Source organism: Scomber japonicus, chromosome 4 (genome assembly GCF_027409825.1).
Source record: "Scomber japonicus isolate fScoJap1 chromosome 4, fScoJap1.pri, whole genome shotgun sequence".
Taxonomy (NCBI): Eukaryota; Metazoa; Chordata; class Actinopteri; order Scombriformes; family Scombridae; genus Scomber; species Scomber japonicus.
In genome coordinates, this window is record NC_070581.1 from 14422390 (window position 1) to 14445390 (window position 23001).

At 38.5% G+C, this 23001-nt stretch overlaps 2 protein-coding genes across 2 annotated transcripts; one reads left to right on the forward strand and one right to left on the reverse strand.

The window, feature by feature from the left end:
- Positions 1-11376: 11376 nt before the first annotated feature.
- wfdc2 (WAP four-disulfide core domain 2) lies at positions 11377-12905 on the forward strand. Its single transcript, XM_053317848.1, has 3 exons — positions 11377-11482; positions 12002-12139; positions 12238-12905. Exons 1-3 carry the CDS (start codon positions 11380-11382, stop codon positions 12369-12371), a joined length of 375 nt encoding a protein of 124 aa, XP_053173823.1. The 5' UTR covers positions 11377-11379; the 3' UTR covers positions 12372-12905.
- A 1624-nt stretch (positions 12906-14529) lies between these two features.
- pigt (phosphatidylinositol glycan anchor biosynthesis, class T) lies at positions 14530-22735 on the reverse strand. Its single transcript, XM_053317424.1, has 11 exons — positions 22327-22735; positions 21179-21356; positions 19876-20003; positions 19595-19695; positions 19302-19476; positions 19057-19154; positions 18811-18967; positions 17064-17264; positions 16137-16302; positions 15910-15993; positions 14530-15783 (listed from the first exon to the last, which is right to left on the reverse strand). The coding sequence occupies exons 1-11, from the start codon at positions 22733-22735 to the stop codon at positions 15534-15536; spliced, it is 1947 nt and encodes a 648-aa protein (XP_053173399.1). The 3' UTR covers positions 14530-15533.
- Between the last annotated feature and the right edge of the window lie 266 nt (positions 22736-23001).

Below are 23001 nucleotides of genomic sequence, written 5' to 3' on the forward strand. Positions count from 1 at the left end.
CAGGTCATTGTTGCCCCACAGATGAACTAAGTGACAATAATTGAGTTAAGAGGGGAAACAAATGATGTCACGAGTGCATGAAGTGGAAAGAGTCGACTGATTTATTTTCCAAAACAATACATGCCAGAGCAAATCAGTTTTATCAGGAGGTTTCAGGGTGGGGAGTTGGGGGGGCTTCACCGCAGCGCCAATGAGGGTGACTGTGTGCTCCAAACAAGGCCATAAGTCACCTTAATCTATGATTAGCTGTAGAATAAAGAGTGGAACGTCAGGGAATGGTGGAGGAAACATTCAGATGTTTTACTTTACGTAAAGGTAGCATTATGACAACATGAAACAAACACATTTAAAAGTAAAAGTACATAATATGCAAAACAACTAATATTATATTATTTTTATTCATATCTTAACATGTAAGTAGTATTTTAGTGCTGATACTTGTTAAGGTAATCATATTTTGTATGCAAAATCTTTTTGTGTAACTTGTGCAGCTGTCAAATAAATGTAAAAATATAATCAGTTATCAGATCAGTTTTAGTTTTGAATGCATGTCTGTGGTACTTGTGTGAATAAGCTATTAGACAATATTTCAAAATAAAAGATCATTTTATCCATGACAGTTAACAGTCCACTGATGACTCACGTTTAATTACTATTACATTCTGCATGTAATGGTAGTATCACTGATTCGGATTCGGCGGTATGTACATATATACAGTATATATATACACACATATATATATATATATATATATATATAAAATGATATTACTATATAATTTGACACTACATAGTGATCCTTTTTTGTGTTGTTGCTGAAATGTAATTGTTGTCTTAAGTAGGATCCCTGTTGGAAGTAACATGACGGTAGTGTACACTCCTGCTGATGCGCCTAAATGCACAGCATAGGTTGGTAGTGTCACAGTATCACCTCAAAGAAGTGCACTAATGATGTGAAATAGGCCTGAAGGACATGTTGAGTTGTTGACATTCAACTGTAGGGAACTCATTTCATTGCAGTGTGGAAAAAAAACACAGGAATGATTAAAGTGACAAAGGTTCTGTCTGCTCTTGTCCTTTATCTGACTGACGACTTCACAGAAGAGAGACTAATTGCGCGGGGGATGAAAGTGGCCACAATTATTTCCCTATAATGGCACAGATGCATCCATTTCAAAGAGAGGTTGCAACTTCAGATGAAGTTTACTTGATTAAGCCTGAATTGAGAGTCTTTGTTCTTGCATGTTTACGTTTGAATGTCTATGTATTTGTGATTGTGCATGCAACAATTTCAATTGTATTAATTCATGTTCTGTTTATAAGATTGACTCTTCATTGATTCAAAGTATCTATCGATCAAAAACCTGTCTATCAAACTTTCTTGAAACTTTTCACTATACCTTTTTAGCTTCACCTGCAGATTACTCTAATTTTTAATACAGTTTCTTACTGTATTTTATAATTACAGTGTATTACTAGAAATAAATGTGCATTTAGTTCATGTAATATTCGGCATTTACAACAGTATTAAACATGGTTACTCAAATACTACTACAGTAATAATAATAATAATAATAATAATAATAATGACGAGGACGACGAGGACGATGATGATGATGATGATGATGATGATGATGATGATGATGATGATGATGATAAAAACTTGACAAAGGGACAATATTCATTATGTAGTTCTTTTTCAACTATTAAAATAAAAACATGTCACCAGTGCAAAACAAGCAAAACTCACCTGAATAAAGCTGAACTCCCTGCCTGATTACTTTTCTGTGTTTCATTCTTTCAAAAATGTTTAATTTACATTAAGTGACGATTTCATTTTTGTGAGAGAAGAACATCAAACTAACTGTTATTAATTAACCACAGACAAGTGGACACAAAACAATTATGAAACTGTTTTTCTGAAGAATGTAATACTTGAGTTCCAACAGTTTGAACAAGAAAAGATTCTGAGGTTTTAGTCCCTGAGTGAATGAGTGAATGAGTGAGATAGTGATATAGTGTGGGTGGTTGTGCGCGTGTGATTGTGTGCCTGTGTGTGTCCCACTTGAAGTCAATGTACTTCTTGATGATTGTACAGACAATGATGATGATGTGTCTTTTTGACCATCTTTCCACTCTTCCTATTTTTCATCTTCTCCTGGCTTTTGTGCCTCTCTCAGGATTTATGTGAATGCAGGTTCTGAAAAATAATGTAGAATGACAAAAACATTATTTTTTCGGGTGACATAAATCTATGAATGTGACATACAAACAAGACAAAGGAGAGCCTATTCAGTACAAAGTAGTGATGTAAAATATTGAACCTGTGTCATTAGACCTGAAAAAAACAATAAAGGTCTTGTGGAAATGTTCCAATGTGGAAAACACAAAGCACTAGGTTGGACTTACTACCTCACCACATTAGTTAAGCAAGGAAGCAATGTTTATTAATATGGGACATCTCAAAGACAGCAGTCATAAAGTGCAGATATAATCAGATCAAATCAAAATAAATAAAAACACCAGATAAAATATACAAGGGGAACAGACATGGGTGACAAGTTAAAACATAAGAAACACCATACTACCTAAATGCCTGTCTGAACACATGCTTTTTAAAAGAGTCCACAGTATCCAAAGACCTCAAACTGATTGGGAGACTATTCCAAAGCTTCAGGGCTGCCGAATGGAAAGCATAGAATAAAAATGTTGACTTAACGTTACTCAATGGAGGTTTCCTTTTCAATGCAGCTCTGGACATCTGTGAGAAAAGGCTGAGCAGGTTGTGGTGTGGCTGTACCCTTGTGACAGCATGTTCTGATAATGAGTTGATTTTAAATGTTAGATCCCACCTTCCCAAGATGCTCAGCTGTTCACAGTAAATTATTGTTACTAATGGCATTCTCTTTAAGTGCTGTAATCATGTATTTTCTTCCAGATTGCATTACAGTTTACCATATGACACTGTATGACATTAATACAACTGAGCTCCTCACTAGTGTTAATGTATCTTGAGGCCAGACCTCTAGCAGCTTTAAAGAGTACTCAAATCTAGAAGCAATGGAAAGTTTGAAAGTTTAAATTGACAGTTTTCTCACTACGACGGAGATTGTTTACGCTCTAAAGTCAGTTTCAACTTGATCTAATCACAGCTGTTGAACATTTGGTCTACTCTGCAAAACAGCAATTGTCCCAGTTTTAGTGTCATTGACAGCAGGCATGCTGAGGTGGTAACTTCACTGTGTGAAAAGTTTCCCAGTCTGTAGGTGTGCGGTAAAGCTAGTGCTCTTGTTGTATTGAGGTAGAATATGACTCATAATCCCAGATGACTCATGTGGCACGTTGAAGTTGCACTGAAGTTTTCAATATAGTCTGATTTTCATGCTGATACAGAATAAGTACCATGAGCTTCCTCTTTTTTGTTCCACTTTTTAACACTTTTTTGGTGGTGGTGGGGGTTGGAAGTTCTTAAACTGTGCTCTGAGACTGGCTTATCTCTGAAAAGCTTGATATGAATAACTAGGAGAAACTAGAAAGTCTGTTAAATATGCACTTAACTGCAACAAAAAATACACTCAGTGAAACTAGCTTAAAGGGATATGGTAGCTTTAGATATCACAGTAAATGATGTGCTGTGAACACAGTCCTTGCCTCGGGCCAACACAGTGACTAATGCATTTAGCGGCGATTAAACAGCCTATATATTTAATGTGAAAACTGGTCATGTTTTACAAGAAAGAAAAGGGGGAGCACTGAACTTGTTTTGGCCGAGACACTGGTTATATAACAATATTTTAACAGACCCCCCCCCACCCACCAACCCCCCAAAAAAGTCTTCTTTAAAGTTTTTAAAATAATTAATACCATTCAAGTTGATCTTTTTCTTGTGTTTTCAGTACAGGAGAAAAGGATGAGGCACTTATTTACTGTTTATTGTTATTGTCGGCTATACCTTTTCAATTATTTGTTGCAATCCAATCAGAACAAAGGATAACTAAAGGTTTCAGCTCAGAAAAATGTTAGACCATAAGAAAACATACCATTAATGTGTGCTGCAGTTGTGTATCTTTGCACTTTTCTAATACCATTGGGAAAATGCAGTTTCTGGGTCATAGCAGGGGGAATAAGAGCCTCTGAGAAATGCATTTAATACATTTGACTTTCCAATAGTGCATGAACACACGCATACTGTGCTGCATATGATGTACTATGATGCACAAAACTCCCTTTTAATGGAAAATGCACTCTTTGATGTCCTCTCATTTATAGAACTGCACCACATGTGGTCTTTAGTCTCAATTTATTGGATTATTAAAACATTTGATCACATCCTGGAGTTTAATAATTGCATATCTTTCTATGAAACACCCAATTACACTCTATGTATCCCTTTATTATGAGCTATAAATGAGCATTATACAAAATTGGATGTAATAAAATTCAAATGTAATTTATCAGTATGGAGACCTGGTCAGTGCATATTCTCATGTGAACAGATAGAAAGGCATATGATCTTAGTGTTGACACTGGACATTTATTGATGTTTGCTGGCAACATTTACAGGATGGACGTAGACAATGTTAACTCTATACTTGAAGGAGCGTATTCCCTCTGTACTTTCAGGTCAGTGGCTTTCATCAGATGTAATGGTGGGGTGGAGGGGCGAGGTGGTAAATTATGAATGAAAAACCACTCTGTGGACGATGAGGATGATGCAGATTATTCATCCCTGCTTCCTTCAGTGCCACGTCTCAGCAGAGGGATTTCACACCAGAGGGATGAAGACTGTATTACTCAAAAACGTGTAAAGTAAGTAGGTTACAGGCCGCAGCAAGAGACTGGTATCACAGTCTGGATTATGGTCTGGATCAAGGGGTTCCCAAACTTTTTAATGTTAAAGACTTCCACAATGATAAGCATTCACCCACAGGGTGCAGGTATGATAAGGTTTTCTTTTTTTTCCTCTCTCTCTCTTTTTTTTGTGGTAAGTGTTGATGTTTAAATCTAACCATTATCTTATCTGGATAGTCTCTGAGGTATTTTTTTGTTAGTTTGTTTTTCTGAAAGAGTCCTGCCAATAAAAAGCAGCACAGTTTACAGAAAACAACACAACTTAACAGAGCAAACAAACCAGAAAAATGCAAAATCAAAAGGACTAAAGGACGAAATACCATGACAGATGATTAGAGGTCAGTACAGATAACATATTGATAAAAACATGTTTAGCTGCGGAAATTGTAAGAGAGAAAAATAATTATGAAATAAAGCTGTCTCCCATATCTCTAAAGACTTTCTGGAAAAAATAGCACAGAAGAAGGTAAAATGGACTCTGGCTTAAAGATGACGATGGAGATGATGATGATGACGTGTATAGCAGCCTGAACTCCAGCATGACTTCCTTCATCCTCACTTCCTTTGTTTTTTCATCACCACAAGCAAGCTATTTAACAGCAGACTAAATGTTTTAATTTATTTAAAAACACGTCTGTTTCTGGCAGTTTATGGGCCCCAGGCTAAACATCAGCAATGTGGCAGGGAAGAATGATTGCTACTGATCATGTATGCTGGCTGCTGATGACTTTATCGGAACAGATTGAGTTATGGATGATTAATTTAGACACTGAATCAATGTGCGCTGTTGGCTTCATCAGGGCCTCCCTGACCTCAGATGCCTGCATTAGGTAGAGTAAAGCGACATATGTGGAAGGCTTCCCCTCTCTGAAATGCTTGACTAGACTATAAATTAAATGTCTCACTCAATATCATCACTTCTTAGAATTTAAAAAAATGTACTTTATGCTGAGGTTGAACCAGTCTTGCTTCACATTTTTTACTTTATTTACCTTATTTCAGATCACTGGTCTGTAGTAAATCAATAAGTAAGGCACTGAGTCAATCTTTGTACTCACTAACTTTTGCAAAAAAATATCTCTCCTGTGTCTGTACCAATTCTTGATCTCATGATTATAAAAATGTGTCAGTGAGCAGCCACCTGAACAGAACCTGGATAAGAAATACTGATACAGCAGAGCTTCAGGTTGGAAAGCTGGATCCCTGTATGGTTTCCTCTCTACTGTCTGATGAAGGGGTAGGAGAAGGAGAGAGAAGGAAGAAGAGGAGAGAGAAGGAGGGAGGGGCATGGAGAGGAGAAATGAGGTTGAGCTCTGATGAGGATGAGGATGAATAGTGGAGAGAGGAAGAGGAAAATAGGAGGGGAAAAGGGAGGGGGCAAAAGGAGAAAAGGGAGAAGTAGGAGGGAGAGAAAGGGTGCTGAGAGGGGTCTAACGCTGGCATAAAAGTAAATTCAAATGCATTATTCATGGCTCTCTGTGTCAAAATATCATTTACGTGTGCTGTGTTGACTCATGGCTCGTAAAATGAGAAGGACATGAAAAGAAAGAAAGGAGGGAGGAAATAAACAACTCAGGATGCTTTCTCTATTCTTGGCCCTAAAATAAAAAAGGAGCCCTGGTGTGCTCTCCCTCAACTTATTAGGCATCAATTATTTATTGTACTCTGTTTTCAATTCTTTATCTGTGTAATAAGCAGCCACCTTGTCAGAGAAAGTCTCAAATCCGTCTTCAAAGTTTGCAGGTTTGAAAGGGACCGAAGGAGCTTCTAATGTATTTCACAATACAGAAGAAGCCTAAAGAAATCTCGTTATTGACCCTAAAACCTGACGCATAGAGCCACGGAGTCCTGTATGAGGGTGACAATTTTCAAATCAACCCTAATTCTCCTGTTGTTGAGGCTTCAATTGCCTGTTTAAAATCTGGGCCAAGATAACCAGCTGTTTGTAAGATTTTTTCCATTTTAATTTTTTTTTGTTTCCTGTATAATGAGTGCTGCCACCACTGACTGTTCTATAATCAAGCCTCCAGTCTCTCTCTTGTTTGGGACCTTCAGCTTCATGCAGGATGTACATTGACACCACAGCAGCCCCTACAGGGGGATTCCAGTACTACCACTGCCATCTGCTTCAGTGTTGTTTTACTGTAATTACAGCAGTGGTTCCTAAACTGGGGGGGAGACTGCCAGAGGGGTCACAAGATAAATCTGAGGCATCATGAGGCAATTAACTGGACAGGAAAGCAGAAAAAAATGAACCTTTATACTGTACACATTTTTTTTTCAAACATTCTAATCTTTGCTATTTCTTTTGAATTACTAGATAGTTTAAGCTCTTCAGACCTCTAAAAATGATTCAAATACAATAAGGACACAATCACACATCCCTTTGTAGTTGACCTGATTATAATCCATGGACATATGCAACCTTGACGATAAATCACAAGTAGAAAGTGTTTAATTTTAAGGGGGCTACAAGGCAAAAATGACTTGCTGCTCCAAACATGTTCTGTTGTTGTAGCTGCATACAAACATTTATTAGACATGTTTAGACATTTTTGAGAGTCAGAATACTATGAAGTTTAAACCCAAGATGATCATATTTGGGTTCAATCTACGTATACATGTATGGAGAATAAACACATTCTACCAGCAGTGACATTTTACTCACAGCAACATGAAACAATCTTTCATTTGAGAGGATAAAACACATTTAGCTTTAAACAGATAGTATACAGGTTTTGTATATATACACACACATATATATATACATATGCCCCCACCTCACTGTGCGTATATCCAGTGAGGGTGGGGGCACATATGACCTGCTCCACTTTTATTTTGATTTATAAGGCTGGTGGAGAGCATCATCACAGAATCGCTTCATCTTCTCTCCTTTATTACACCACATTTGTTTTCATTTTACTCCCAAGGCCTGGCTGAATACATTACAGATTTCCCATGGGGCTGCAGGGCCAGCGTTCCCCCGCCACGGGAGACAATGGGATGACGGAGAGGGATTTCTGAGCATGCTTCATCATTAGAGGCATTAGCATTATTTTGACTTCAAAACATTATCACAGCCAGGATTATCATTATTCTCTGTCTTAGCTATATAAGTAGACACATTTGTGAGAGCATCGGTCAAGCGTATTGACCATAATAACAAAAGTAATAATTATTATATAAGCCACTAAATGATAATTGGGGACATTAAAAGTGTCAGGTGTCAGGAGGGACTTTTTTAAAGAGCAAAAGAAAAAGGTACAGTTTCTAATTGGAAAGATATAAGCTCTCAGTCTTTCAGCTCAACTTTAAAACTTTTCTTTTCAGCTCCAGAATAAAATGTGCTCTTCCCTCTTTATTAATGCAGCGTCTACCTCAGATCCCATTTTTTGTGATTTAGATGAGACAACCCTCCCCCACCCCCCCCCCACCCCCATAGCAGTCATTTGAGACATTTTTATGCCTGGGGGTAAAAGTGGAACACAGAATCTGATTCAGTCCCAGGAAGATAACTAAGAGTGGAACATTACGGCAGAGATAATATGGCAATTGGGTTTAGCATACAGAGGTCAATGGCAGGTTAATGCCCAATGTAATACATGATTGACTATGGGAGCCCAGGGGGATGGGCACTGAGGTCAAAGGGTGGCATTCAGACTTGTTTTGGGTCAGTCTGGAAACAATATGAGCACGAGGTGGGGAATTATGTCCATTTATCATGTCTGTCATATGACTTTGGCCCAAAAGATGTCTGTTCACGCTGCACAAGAATAGTACACAAACTAGAATGTGTGTTTGTTTCCAAAACCTTACATCCACTTTAAAAAAAACTGTTGTTTTAGATGACATATCTTGATGTATTTGTAAGATCTAATCTGAAATCTATTTATTGATTTTCTCATATTATTCATATTCTCAAAAACTATTTTTGTCAGATAGATAGATGCTATGTGTTTAAGAGTCATGTTAAAAACTGCAGTCAACTTTGACATTTAAAAGTGTAAATGCAAATATCTGCTGACACATCGTCCTTTTGCTTTAAGTCAACCATATTTTACATTACTATGGTTATATTATGCAAGCATATCACTGCTATTGTTCATCTCCATCTTCCATCTATGAGCCTGCATGAAAAAGAAGAGTGTGATCACTTAATTTTAAACCCAATCAACATTTCGCACAAATCCAGTCATCACCTGCTCTAAATTCCACTTAGAGTCATACTGAACCATCGTTTTTCTACCTTATTCACATGTTCAACATTCACAGCCGGCAGTGAAACTGATGGCGTCTATATCATTTCAAGGACATACAATAACACCCACTAGCCGAGCCTTGTTACATGAATACATAGAGGAAAGGTTTCCAGCTACTCTTTTCCATGATTGAATTCCCAAGGACAAGAGGAAGGGAAAAAAAAACATTGGGGAAATGGAAAAGGAGGGGAGAGAGCACAAATGAGGTGCTTCTGAGTTTTGGTGTGGTGAGAATACAACATAAAATATAAATAAAAAGCTGAAATTCATAAAAATACTATAACCTTGTTTACGTGTACATGCAAACACCAGCAGACACCCTTACAAGTGTCAGATATGTCAGAGAGAGTAAATGAGAATAACAACAGATCTTGGATTAAAAAGCACAGAGCTAAGATCCCATAGGCTACTGAGCTTGCAATAAGCAATGCAGTTGGACATGTAAATTGCATGGCCTTTCTACTCCTTGGGGTAAAATTACTCCTCACTGCTCACCGCACCCTGTATAATAACCCTCTGGATTCCCCCTGTTTGAGGGTTTGGGGCATACCTGTCAATCAAATCAAAGCCAGACAGAATACATTTCCATAGTTACACTACATTGCAACATCTGAAAGACGCTGCAAAGATGTATTTCACAAAAAGATCACATTTGGACCACCAAAGTGTTCATATCAGATTTTCTCATTTTGACCCAAACACACATACAATTACACTGAAGGGTGATTTGTGTATTGTTAGGGAGTGGTATTGGTTCAGGTGAAATCATGCTTCATTATTAAACTTCTTTGACATGAGTTATAATATAAAGATTGATGAAAAATTAAAAAAAACAAACATATAAAAAAAGGTCCAGGCTACTTTAATCTTCAAGTGGAGACACCCACCCAGAGGCAGGTGGATGGTACTGCATCTTAAACAGAATATTTAGCTGTGTTAATACCAACATACTGTAAGACTGCTGACTTGAAAGGAAAGATCACTCTGACCGTTACATAAAAACAAAACAAGTAAATAATCCCCAAAATTCTTTAATAGCTAAATTTAAAGCAAACCATATACTAATCACAGAATGGGCTTGTTTTTTATCTGGAAAGGGCCAAGTTGAAATTGACTGGATATACTATTGTCTGGGTGACTATTATGCTTAAAAAAGAGGGAGCTCAGCCAGACTCATCTGGAATCTAACAAAACTGCACAATGCAGAGGGAAAACATCTAGTAACTATTCACACGTTCCCTTTTATTTGTCCCTATCCCAATTATCATGGCTTATGGACACAGTGCTGTTCTTTATGCTCATAAAACTCTCAATATAAGTAATAAAACATACACAAGTACAGACATTTGATATGTAGATATAGCTCATAATAAAAGAAAGTATATAAGTTATAAGTTAAAGTTAGAACAGTTCTCTTGTAATGAGCTGTAGTTTAATTGTAGATTAACCCAAATGGTGAAAGTCCACAAATCTCTTTTCCTTAAGAGATGGTCATAACAAGTATGAGGAATGCTTTAATGGCACTCTTTGAGTTAGTTGTCCTTGATAGTAATAAAAGATAAAGATAAAGATTAAAAGTTGTTTCCCTGCAAGCCTGTGAAGTCATTATTGCAACTGGAAGGACTAAAAAAACACTTACATGTAGTTCCTGATTATGCCAGAAGATGGCAACACAGGGTGAGACGGAAAACACTGAGCATTGGTGGGTTGTTTGAAAAGACAAAACACTACTATTCTATTCTTAGAGGAACATCATTTATCATATTGTCACAAACTGTGTACTTACAACCTAATTGGATTAAATGTGTGTGTGTGTGTGGGAGGGGGGCGGGCAGTTAACAGGGGACAGTTTAGGGAGTAAAGCCATGTTCCCATTTAGGAAAAAACTGGAAATGGGTGTAGGATGTCTGATGTGTGTGTGTGTGTGTGTGTGTGGTATATAAACCATCAGGAAAAACATTCTAATTTACTAATCTAATTAATAAACACCACAAAAGAAAAACTATAATGATACACAACATTTTGTTAAACAGGTAAAACACTCTCCAACTTCAAGTTCTAAATGAACTCATTAGAAGCAACTGATTTGAAAAAAAAAAGTATGTTGTCAAATCTCATTAAATATCTCAGCACCCATGAAGTGCAGCAATGGGAATGAACTCTACAGGCACAAGGACCCAGCATCCTGTGACTGGGCTGCCCAGCCTACAGGTTGTATACTGGGATATTTGTCCAACCAGGAGTACATTCTTGTGTGCACGAAGTTAACATGGAGAAACAATGGTCTGCAGTTTGTGCACTGATTTTAACTCTTTGTGCATTTTTACACTTTCACTTGGTTTTTGCTGCAGCAGCTGATGGAAATGTAACAGGTAGGCTATGTTTGTTTTGGCTGAGATGGTAATTTGTGTGTGTATGTTTGTGTGTGTGTGTTTTATAATCTAGGAGTTTACAGATTCCTTAGTAAAAATCCATGTTGTTCTGCTTCATTCCACAACAACCAGACACCTGTTTAATTTACTGTAACTAAGCTGATGTTTTCCTTTTCTGCTTCATTGCTTCTTTCTCTCAGCTATTCTTCCAAAACCAGGCCACTGCCCACGTCTCCTTAATGTTGTTCCATCACATAAGGGGTGTGTGTGTGATGAAGACTGTCCTGCAGACCACAAATGCTGTGTTTTTGACTGTGGAGCTGTCTGTGTCCCTCCTGCTTTCAGTACGAGCCACAATGTTTAACTTTTTCTCAAGCTGACAGCTGTTAAAATCTTTTGTTAATTCCTCTCAGTGACTGAACTGACATGGAAATCAATCATGGACCGTCCCTTCCACTCAAACACCATATTTTGAAGACTTTCTCTTACTGTGATAAATTGACTTCTATTTCCCTTCAGCCAAGCCAGGAGTGTGTCCTCGCAGGCGTTGGGGCTCAGGGATGTGTGCAGAGTTCTGCTCTAATGACAGTGACTGCCCCAATGATGAGAAATGCTGCCACAATGGATGTGGACATGAGTGCATTGCACCATACACAGGTTAGTTAGAACATTGTACTCTTCTTGCATTGTTAATGACATTTGCTTTAAGTTCCTGAACACTTTGTAACTGACTGTTATGGTCTTTGGTGTGTCAGTGAAGCGGGGTCGCTGCGCTCTGCCCCAAGGGACTCCCATGTGTGCGGAGTACTGCTATCATGATGGTCAGTGTCCAGGAGAGCAGAAGTGCTGCAGGACAACCTGTGGCCACGCCTGCAGTGAGCCCTGCTGATTGGACAGCCAGCTGCATGTGTGCACTTATTTGGTTTCTTTAATGCAACAAGAAGATGTGTTCAGCAATGAGAAATCATATTCATTATATCACATTTTGTCACAACTTTTGAGCATTAATTGCACAAACAAACAACAGTCTATGCTCTCCACTTTTTATGGAAGCAAGAATAATAGAATAACCTAATGTTTTGCTGTTATGAAACAATCAGGAGGATGAACCATTAATGTATGCTTTGAACCCTTCTGATGACCAACTTGGGGAATACCCCTGATCTGGTTGGCGGTGTGTGTCACACTGGCCTCATACAGTAATCAATTGTCAATCATTGTCTTCAAAAGACCTATATATACTTTTGCCTTGATTAGTTAACAACTTATTTTAATGTTGATAGCATTTAGGTCACAGTAAGTTCTTCTGTTTTAGTAGTAGCACTGTATATTCTACTACAATCTCTTTCCACTGCTGTTTAAATGGCTGAGAAATGTACTGTACTAGAAATTCTTTGTATTTCAGCTAATAAAACATGTTTCCCTGAAACTATAAATGTGTTGTGCATTTAACATTTCACTGGTTGTAGGTCTTGAGTTTTGTCTGCCTCTCTTTATGGACTTTTTAAGGCAAGAGCTTGGCTGCACAAACAAATGATGAAATATGCCAAGAATGGAAAGTGCTTGCTGGCAGAAAACACGACTATTTAAAGATGTGGCCAAGAACATCTGCTGCCCAAGGTTTCAACATTACTGCACCACATCACAATGCATCTTTTTTGAATTTATGAATAGCCAAGTCCCCCCCCCCCCCCCCCGCCCAAATGTATGACTAGAAAGTGTGCTTGAAGTGAAGGCTATGCCATTGAGAGCTGTGACAAGCCACTCATCACTGAAGGTATGCATCCTTGAAAAACAAACTCTGAGGGCTGAGCCAGCAGAGGTTCAGTATGTTCTCTGGCTCTATACCTACTTGCTTAGAGAGAAAACAGAGTTTGCAGCTGACCAGATATGAGCATCACTTGTGTGGAATGCTGCTTTTTCCTTTGTTTATGTTCCATGCTGTTGCCAAACGTGCAGGGGTGAGAATCTGTGACCGGCTTAATACAGAGACTTCTGTGTTTGTTCTCACTGAGTGTGCCAGAAGTGGGGCCAAGTATGTTGACACAAAAATGTGGGCACTCAGTGGGAAGTAATATAGAGCCGGCTCTGGTGCAGTTAAGAACAGTGTACCTTCTTTCAAAGCTAGTCATTTCAATCAAAGATATTTGGTCAGTTTATTTGTAAAAGCAATGAAGGGCATGACGTTTTGCCACACACACAAAGAACCGTTCCAAACATTCACATTTTGCTTACTTTTTTACAGCATGTGAAACACACAACAGAACATAGTGTTGTTCTTAGTAAAAAGTAAAACAGAAGCCAAGAAAAGAAAAAAAAATCCATTTCCAACTTACTTAAATTGACTCTAAAACACATTGAAACTGCATTGAGTGAACAATTTAACCCAAATAAATAAAGGCTGGCAGACAATTGCATTTAACATTCCACAAGGTTAGGTTTCAGAAGTGAGAAAGAAGGACACAAAAGGTTCCTCAAAGTAAATGTTATTTCTGGCTATTTAAATATTCATATAAATCTAAAAAACATTATTAAACTCATCATATGCTTTCCAACGGAATGGTAGTCTTATAAATAAGTTGTGTGTAACAGCTGTGTGAACTGCTGTATTTTCAACAAACTTACCTTTTGTTGATACTGTACATAGATAAATCTTGCATGTGTAAGAGCACTGTCTTTACTGACTGAAATATTTAATTTGATTTATGATCAATTTTATCACTTTTAGATATAATATTGACTAATAAATATGAATTATTAAAAAAAACACATGCAGAGGCATTTGAAGTAAATATCCTTTTAGCCCTGAACAGTGCCTACAGTCAACCTCCTCATATCAAGGTGTCAGGCAGTAACCTGCATGTAGCCTGAACATAGGGCAAAAAAGCTTGCTTATTGTTGTGAGAGTGTATGATAATAACTGAAGGCAACTCAGATGGGCATATCAACATTTTTATCACTTTCTCTTTTGTCTCATCTGGATTTTAAGACAATACAGATTTCAGAAATATAAGTGACTGATGAACTGAAGCTGTAAAATGGTGACTAACACTGTATAGGTTTTTAGTCTCCAGTGGAATTTATGACCTTAACAATCCAGCATGTATCCAACGAGTGCAAAAAAAAATATAATATGTGACTGTGCAGAGACCTCACTCACCACTCACTCACTCACACACACAGACACACTCACACACACAGACACACTCACACACACACACACACACACACACTCACACTCACACACACACACACACTTTTAAAAATGTTTTAAAAAATGGCGGTGCTTTTTGGTAAAAATTCGGCATCAATATTTTTATGAGAATTTTCTTACTATGACTATTGAAGAACTTGTTAAATAATACTACTAGATCAGGAACTTTTTTTTACCAAGGACATGTCTCATAGTTTCACACTTCAGTCTGCTGTGTATTTTGGTAGTTGGACACAGGAAACTATTTCTGTGTTATCAGATGTCCTGTCATGAACTGAGGTTAAAGAAAATGTTACATTCTAAGTGAGACTACATGTGGTTGTCTTTTTCTATCTGAGCTTTGCGCTTTCATATCACTGTAAGTCCAAATTAATCTCATATTTATAGTAAGTCAATTTTAACACAGCTTCCTCACTTTGATAAAAATGACCTCAAAAGACATTCTGGCTATATAATGACGTAGCACAGTTATGGCTTCAAACATTCACAAAACAAAAACAACCAAACTAAAGCACTCTGGTGCAGTGACCACAGCAGCATACTGCACAGACCTGCTTCTTTCTGCTTATGAAACAATAGCAAAGCTTTTTTGTTCCCTCCAGATCCAAAGTCTACATTTGCTTGTCCTTAGCTGACAGGAAATTATCTTGAATACATTAACAAAGATAATCATTTTTTGTCTTCATCTATTTGGAAACCAAAAAGTTGACCATTTCCAAAACATTCGTACCAGTGCTTGACTCAGTACTTCCCTGAATATCACATATTAACCAGTGGTTTCACCAAAAGAAAAACTTCCTTTCTAAAATCGGAGCCAGTTGACAGTTGTATCCAGCCTCAGAGTGGCGGCACACCTCTCATCTTGCGGATGACGTTGGCTATCCGTTTGGCCAGTCCTGGGCTAGGCTCCTCTATCTGGAAACTCCGGGTCAGCAGGTTGTAGAGGGATCCATAGCCCACAGCCACAACAGTGCAGGTCAGGCAGATGACATTATAAGGCATACTGAAGTCTGGAGTTGGCAGGTTGACCAGCAGAGGCTCTGTGTAGACACGCATAAAGTAGCTGGACTCTTCTTTACACGGAAAACTGCAGGGAGATGGGAAATTTGATCATTAGTTTTTATTTCCAGAGAAATGCGTTTCCCAGCAGGAACTCTTAAATAAATAGAAACAACAAGTATTTTCTTCAAGAGTAAGAAAACGTAATACTTACAAGCTGCTAAAAAGCGGGCGTTCCCGTGTGCTGTTTGTATCCATAGCGACAATGCTTGGTACAAGAGAACTGATGACTGAAGATCTAAATGTTGAAGAAACTGATTTCAGTCGAACAGACTTTTCCTTTTTAACATATTTTCAAACCATCTGCTCATACCCATGTGTGAATCTTATATCAGCAACTTCTAGAGATAAACAGTTTTGAAAACAGATCTACATACATACCCGACATAGAAGCCATGGTTGGGATCGGGGGTGTATTCAGTCCACTTGAGCAGAGCCCTCTCAAACTCCACAGTGACCTCAGTGACAGAGTTGGGAGGAAGCTGGACGAGCATCTCCAGCAGGTGGGGCCTCACACGGTCCTTAGATGGCTGGTAGTGGATGAAGCCTAAGGGAGAAGGAGAAACATGACTGAACTCACATCTTTGATTCACTGTTTAAACATTTATCTGCCATTTATGACTTGCAAAAGCAATATGAAAATATCATATAATGTAACAATATACCAAAACGAATTACACTTATGCAAATAGTTGAGCCAGAACCAAGAACCAAGACCACAATAATCTATCTTCCACTGCTGCTTTTAGAACAGAAAATGTAACTGGTGTTCGCCTCCCTGTGGCGAAAAGAAGCATCTGCACAGGACTAAATGAAAAATGTGTCCTGTTAGGAAACTGGGAATGTCTTGTATCTTACACTGGACTTAAAGCTGCTGCGGTTACCGCATCTCCTCTATCAGCAACTTCGTGGTAACACAATCACATCAGGCCCATCACAGAGGCAAGCTAATCACTGCTTCAGCACTTAGTGAGCAGATCAAGTGATGGGATACTACAGTAGTTATTTTCCCAGGCTTGTGTACTGTGTGAATATGTATCAAAAAGTATCAACAACTTTTTCAGAAAAAGCTATTAGGAAAGGGGGTTTGTCTTAAAATCAGAGTGACCATATAACTCTGAAACTATATTTTGCATCAGATAACAAAGCACTGGTCACGTGAAGTTAAATGACTTACTAAGAAAGGCATATTTGACTCTGTAATGTCAAAAAGAAAACCAGTAGCACGATCCAGGATTTGGCACTTTTACAGTTGTTAATTTCAGACTGTGTTTCACACATCCATTTCTCCTTTCAAAAGTGACTCACTGGGCTTGTTGTCCTTTCCCTTGCTGGTGACAGTGAGCGTGTGGATGTAGAGACGAAGGTACCAGGGCACTGAGTCCAGCAGCAGAACAGGAAATGATCTGTAAGGGTGGTTGTTGTACATCAGTGTGTGAATCTCTCCTGTCTGCAGCCCATAGCCAGCAACGTAACGCTCAGCGTGGAGCAGAGGACGCAGCATGTCACCTGCAGGTGGGAAGCAGAAGACAAGGTGCTTTACTGATTGTCCATGTAAGTTTAACTTTACAGTAAAGACACTAAGACATAAATGACAATAAAACAGTGGTGAGTGGTGGCGAGAGATATAACAAAACTGAGTACACCATTGGTCAATACTACTAAAATGTTAAGTAATTAGAAATAGAGAAAGCCCAAGAAGATTCAAGCCAATTCACTTGGGAAAAAAGGTTTGAGTAATTCAACTATAATGAAAAGAGTCATATTTAAGAATGAATTGCAACAAGAGTCCTCAAACGTTATTTTAATTTGTTATATTTTGTACGCCTGCCTTTGTTTTTGATGGCAGATTGGATCCTCCTGGGCAGGGATGATACCAATCTAGGGCAAATCTGTGGAGAGATGCTTGTCATTCTTCATAGATGATTGTTTTCAGCTGATCTTTCTTCCTTTTTAAAATACCCTAAAGATGTTCTGTTAGATTCAGGTCAGGGGACATACTATGCCAGGTTATAGTTTTCACTTCTTTCTTCTAAAACTTCTGTGATGTTGCAAAATTCCTCTCCTACCAAACCTCTTGAGCGTAGACATCTTTTCATTCAATATTTGGTATAAAAACTTGCATTCATTGTGCCAACTATAAATGTCATCTCCTCTTTACCTTTTGCACTCATGCAGCCCTGTATTAGCAAACTCTTACCTCCATGTTTCATGGTCAGCACTTTGCTGTGGTAGGCCTGGTCAGGTCAGGTCTATGCCAGACATGTTGGACCCTATCTGATCCAAACTTTCCAAAATTCACATCCCATTCATGTTTTCTTTTCATGTTCTTTGGCAAAGTTTAATATGGCAGTTTTATGATGAATGGTTTTCTTCTTGGATGCCATCTGTAGATGTTGACTTCGTGCAATGTCCTTTGCACCCGTCTGTTTTTGAACGCGAGGTCGTGTAAATAGCAAATTGTGCATGCAGTCTTTTCGAGGACAGCCAATGCACCTTCTGTTATTGGTAGTATCTCCTAACCACTGTTGCAACTATGCTTTGGCTTCTGTTCAGTAGTCTACTGATGATCTGGTACCCTCTCTCATCCTTATGAAGTTTCACATATACAGTATAGTCACCACAGGTTTCTTATTTGTTCAGGTAATTCTTCACCATGTGGAGCCATGTTGCATGACACACAACCCAAACCTGAGAACATTGTGGTGTTCACAGGTTCTTTTACAACATTGTTCAGGCAATTAGTCTCAATTGTCACATGCCAAAAGTCACATGTCTACTTACTTTTGTTGCATTGAGGTTGTACTTTGAGGCCTGTATTTTTAATTATCAATAAGAGTCAATACCCTACACTTCATTACTTTTGAATAATTCAACATAACAGTGATATTCCATAGGAGTGCATTCAGATTTGTTATATACTTTATAAAAGAAACAAATGCACATTGACACCTTTTGCGAACTTGTTTACAGTCTTTCTATTGTATCATACATAATTTAAAGTATGTTCAGCTTGGAAACCAAAGCTGTGCGATGCTCTGCTGTTTTCACTCACCTTCACTGGATTTCCAGCGAATCAGCAGATTGAGGGAGCGTGTGCTGCCAAAAGTAGCTTGTTGTGTCAGATCGTAGACAGAGAAGGTTCGTCTGTCCCCCAACACCACTGCCTGGCTGAGCAGGGTAGTGGCTGGGGTTAGCTCAAACTGCTCCCCCTGCAAAAAGACACCACATTTATCTTAGACAAAACTGTGGGGAAATCAGATTATACTTTATGGGATGATAGAATACTCTGACTAAATACCTGAGGGTTGTCTGTGATGTCAATATAGATTTTACTGGAGGAGGCCAGTGGACAAGCTTCTGTCAGGGTCCGAGAGAACATCTTGAACAGAGACCACTCTGAAGGTACAAACAGCTTAAGTTAACGGAGTCAAAGAAGATGTCATAGTACTTTTTTTTTTTCCTACTACCAAACAAAAAAACACAGAAACTTTGAACTTAATTGTGGATTAATGCAGGGGGAAGTTCTCTAGTGCTTTTGCTCACCTCGTTTGCTCTGTCCAGAGGTGTGCAGGTCAAAGACGACATTCAGTGTCTGCCTCAGCTCCCATGAGGTGGTTTTGCATTGCCAGTCCTGACACACTGGTCGGATGTGTACTGTCTGGGAATGAAAACTACTGTGGAATAGTTTCTCTGACTTCAACAGGACAGCGAGACCAGCCTGTAAGTGCACCATGGCCACATAGAGGAACATATGACAAAACTGTTAGCTTAACACACTTTATGAACGATAGCATATGTATCATTCAGAAGGACACAAATGGCAAAGGGACACACACCTTGGAGCCACATGGCAAGAGTTTCTTCCAGGGTGTCAAATTTTCAGTGCAAACAATCTCTCGTGGGAGGGTGGCATAGCGAAGGAAGCGGTGGTCCGTCTCTTCAAATTCAACACAAAAAAAAAAAATCAGTTCATACGTACTGCAAAGAATTGTGAATAGCAACATCTGTAGCACCTGGATGCTACAGCAGCTGATCACACAGTTAAGAGTATTACAAAATACAGATGGGAGATTGTGATATGGCAGTGTTGAATGGAGCTGAAAAGGCTTCACTGTACCATTGCTTATACCCAGCGGTTTGAAGGAGGCACTGGGCTCAACAGTGTTGGTGGAGTCAATGAAGTTCAATGAGGCACAGAAGATCCCCGACAGAACATTCGTCAGCTCCTTCCATGTGCCATCCACACTAAAAAGGCAAGAAAAATGGAACGAAAACAGTGAAAGGGTTTACATAGCACATACAAGACAGTTACACAACTTTATTCCTGTTAAACATTAATCATAAATTAATCTTCGCCTTCACTATATTCTATGTATTTTTTCAGTTTATGTTTAGCATAATCATTTGGATTTTTTTAAGATGATATCTTAATATATTTAGTGTCTGTCCTCATTCCAACAACTGATGAAACTAACATTTTCTTGTGCCAAACATAATGATGACTTTCAAAATTCAACATGCTGTGAGACTTTCTCCAGCCAACTGTTCAGTGCACAAATGACTCTCTGCATTCTTGTATGCAGAGAGTGGCTTTCTGTCTGTGTTTAAGGAATTCATCCTTTGATGTTCTTGTTGGATTTGGGTGTTACTTAATTCTTGGTGTGCCAGTTTCACACAGCAAGCAGCATTACTGTATTTCTAGTTCTGTTTTTTAAATGCACATTTACCTGTTTCCCAGTTCTTTTGACTTTTACCAACTTCCAGAGGACTTTAAGGCTTTAAGCCAGAGGTAGATATGGAGTAGATATAAAATAATTCATAAGCAAGCCGATTATTCCCTGATAACAGCTGCAAGGTTTAATTCTCCAAACACAAATTGTTTTATAGCTCCTTTGTATTCTATTGAGCCTACTGTCAGACATCATCATCAGGCATGATTTAGAAAAGCTTTGATCTTCCTGTGGGACTAACATCAAACCCTCATGTTCACAACTGATACACATTATAGATAAACGTTTTCAATCTCATTAACAGCGTAACAACTAATGAAAATCTATGATTAACACAAATTGATGACAACAATATAATACACTAGAATGTTTGCAAAGTGTAATGGGTTGAGATGTGAAGTGTATGTGTAAGATGAATGATTGTGATAATACTTGAAAATATGAATGTACATGTGTCTTGTGTCTTATGTCTTGTGTATGTTTCATGTTAGCCTGATTCCATTCTAGGATAAAAATCAAAACGTTTAAAACTATTAAAATGTTCTGTTCTAGCATAACTGTAATATGGTGATAATAATGTGGGTCAGTAATCTACAGGAATAAGGGACATTGTGTTTGTTTCAATATAAACTTTGCCCCAACTTTCATTTTGCCTCTGATGCTCTACAGCCAGCAGAGGACTATACTCACTCTGTCACAGAGTCCTGGAACCAGACCCAGAGCTCGGCCCCAGGGGGAGATGGGAGAAAGGGCTGCCCCCACTGCATGGTCCTCCAGTATCCCTGTGTGAAGGAGATGTGCAGCTCTCGCACTGAGAATTTGGAGATAACTTGGCCCAGAGACTTGGGGAACAGTCGGTAGTGGGACACTGAGAAATAAAATATCACACATGTTAGAGTTGAAAAAAGATGAGCAACATAAGTGACACATGATGGGTACTTGATTACATCAGAATATATGTATATTTGTGGAAATTATAGGCTGTGAATTATGGCTATTTCTATCACAGATGCCTTCAAGTTAATATCTAAGATTTTTTTAGAATTGTTCAATGCCACTAAAGCTATATTTTATATTTTAACAGGTACACCTATATTTAATGATGTGTAATGCACCTTTAACATAAATTTAGGGTTAGGGGTGTTCAAGTGTTGAATCAACTTTCACTTGTACTTGATGTTATTTGTTGTAATTTGCTGTTGAATTGCTCTGTTGCTATACTGAGAACTGTTTCTGTTCATATATCATTAAATAAGAGTATTATGTAAGAAATATAAAATACAATTTCTTACTGGATCAGCTGTGCTTCAACCACTTACAGAAGTGGATTTTTGTTTATAGCATAAAATACATGGATTAATAAATGGATTAAGGACACTGCCAGCATTGGGTATAAAAAAGTTTTTAATGTCTTTCTGCATGAAAGCCTCTGAGAAGTTTATCCTGACTTCTTGGCAACAAAATGGGATACAGTGGTGAGGAAAAACATTTGAGCTTTTTTCCTTATTTGACCCATTTTGTTTCAGAAGCATTGCCACTTAGGTCAAAGTGAAAAAATGTGGTTCTTTTTTTGTTGTTGCAGTTATGTTGTTTAGACTTAATGTATGTTGTTATTGTAAAGAAATAATACAATTATTTTAAAATAGAATCAGATTTTTAGGCTACTTGAAATACTTCATTAATGTTCTTGGGAGTTAGTATACAAATAATTACAGATATATTTGACTTTGTACGACAGACTGATATTAATGTCAAGGTACACTGTACAACTGTAAGAAAAGTTAGAGGGTGCATAGTATTTCTGAATGATATTTCCTCTCTACTATGAATTAGCGTACCTTTGTTTCCTTTCATGAAATCTGTCTCCCACAGGGTGCGGAACTGGAAGCTGGCGTAAATATCTCCGGAGTGCAGCGGCCTGAAGACCAGTTCCTCCTGGAAACTATCTTTCGGCTCTGGCAGCGGAGGAACCACCGGCTGTACCTCGACTCCAGATGCAGGAGTGTCCGGTGTTCTGTCCTGGTCGTCGGCTACTGCAGCACTCGGAGTCGCTTCCCATTGCCTTTCCTCCACTGCGGGCTGCTCGGCTGTTTGCGCAGCTGTTTTGGAGGCTGTTTCATGACTATTGAGAGCAGTGACATCTTGGCCATTAATTAATGTCGCGTCTTCAGTGTCTGCGACAACAAACACTGAAATACTACAAAGAATAAGCAGCACAGCCGAGTAGTTGCACCTGTAAGCTGCCATTTTTCTTCTCTAGCTGAGTGTTGGGCTTTATTTCTCCCACCTGCATTCCGGAAAGACCCACCCTACTGTGCTTGTGATTGGTTGCTTTCGTTGGTTAGGTTCCGAGTCTCTCCTTAGTTTGATAAGGTCACAGACGGTTTAGAAGATTAGAGCCAATCAGAGGCTAAGGAGGGCGGGTCTTCGCATAATGCGGGTGGAGGAAAAATAGGGCGGACGTCGGTAGTGATTCACTTCCGCGTTTATGCATCATATATCAAATTGACCAA

Excerpts from the sequence above, each read along its gene's own strand:
- wfdc2 (XM_053317848.1), top strand. The coding sequence starts at position 11,380 with ATGGAGAAACAATGGTCTGCAGTTTGTGCACTGATTTTAACTCTTTGT. Across the intron at positions 11,483-12,001 it reads AGCTGATGGAAATGTAACAG|CCAAGCCAGGAGTGTGTCCT; the intron begins GTAGGCTATGTT and ends ATTTCCCTTCAG. Across the intron at positions 12,140-12,237 it reads GTGCATTGCACCATACACAG|TGAAGCGGGGTCGCTGCGCT; the intron begins GTTAGTTAGAAC and ends TTGGTGTGTCAG.
- pigt (XM_053317424.1), bottom strand. The coding sequence starts at position 22,735 with ATGGCAGCTTACAGGTGCAACTACTCGGCTGTGCTGCTTATTCTTTGT. Across the intron at positions 19,477-19,594 it reads TCTTGCCATGTGGCTCCAAG|GCTGGTCTCGCTGTCCTGTT; the intron begins GTGTGTGTCCCT and ends GTGCACTTACAG. Across the intron at positions 16,303-17,063 it reads GGGAAAGGACAACAAGCCCA|GCTTCATCCACTACCAGCCA; the intron begins GTGAGTCACTTT and ends CTTCTCCCTTAG.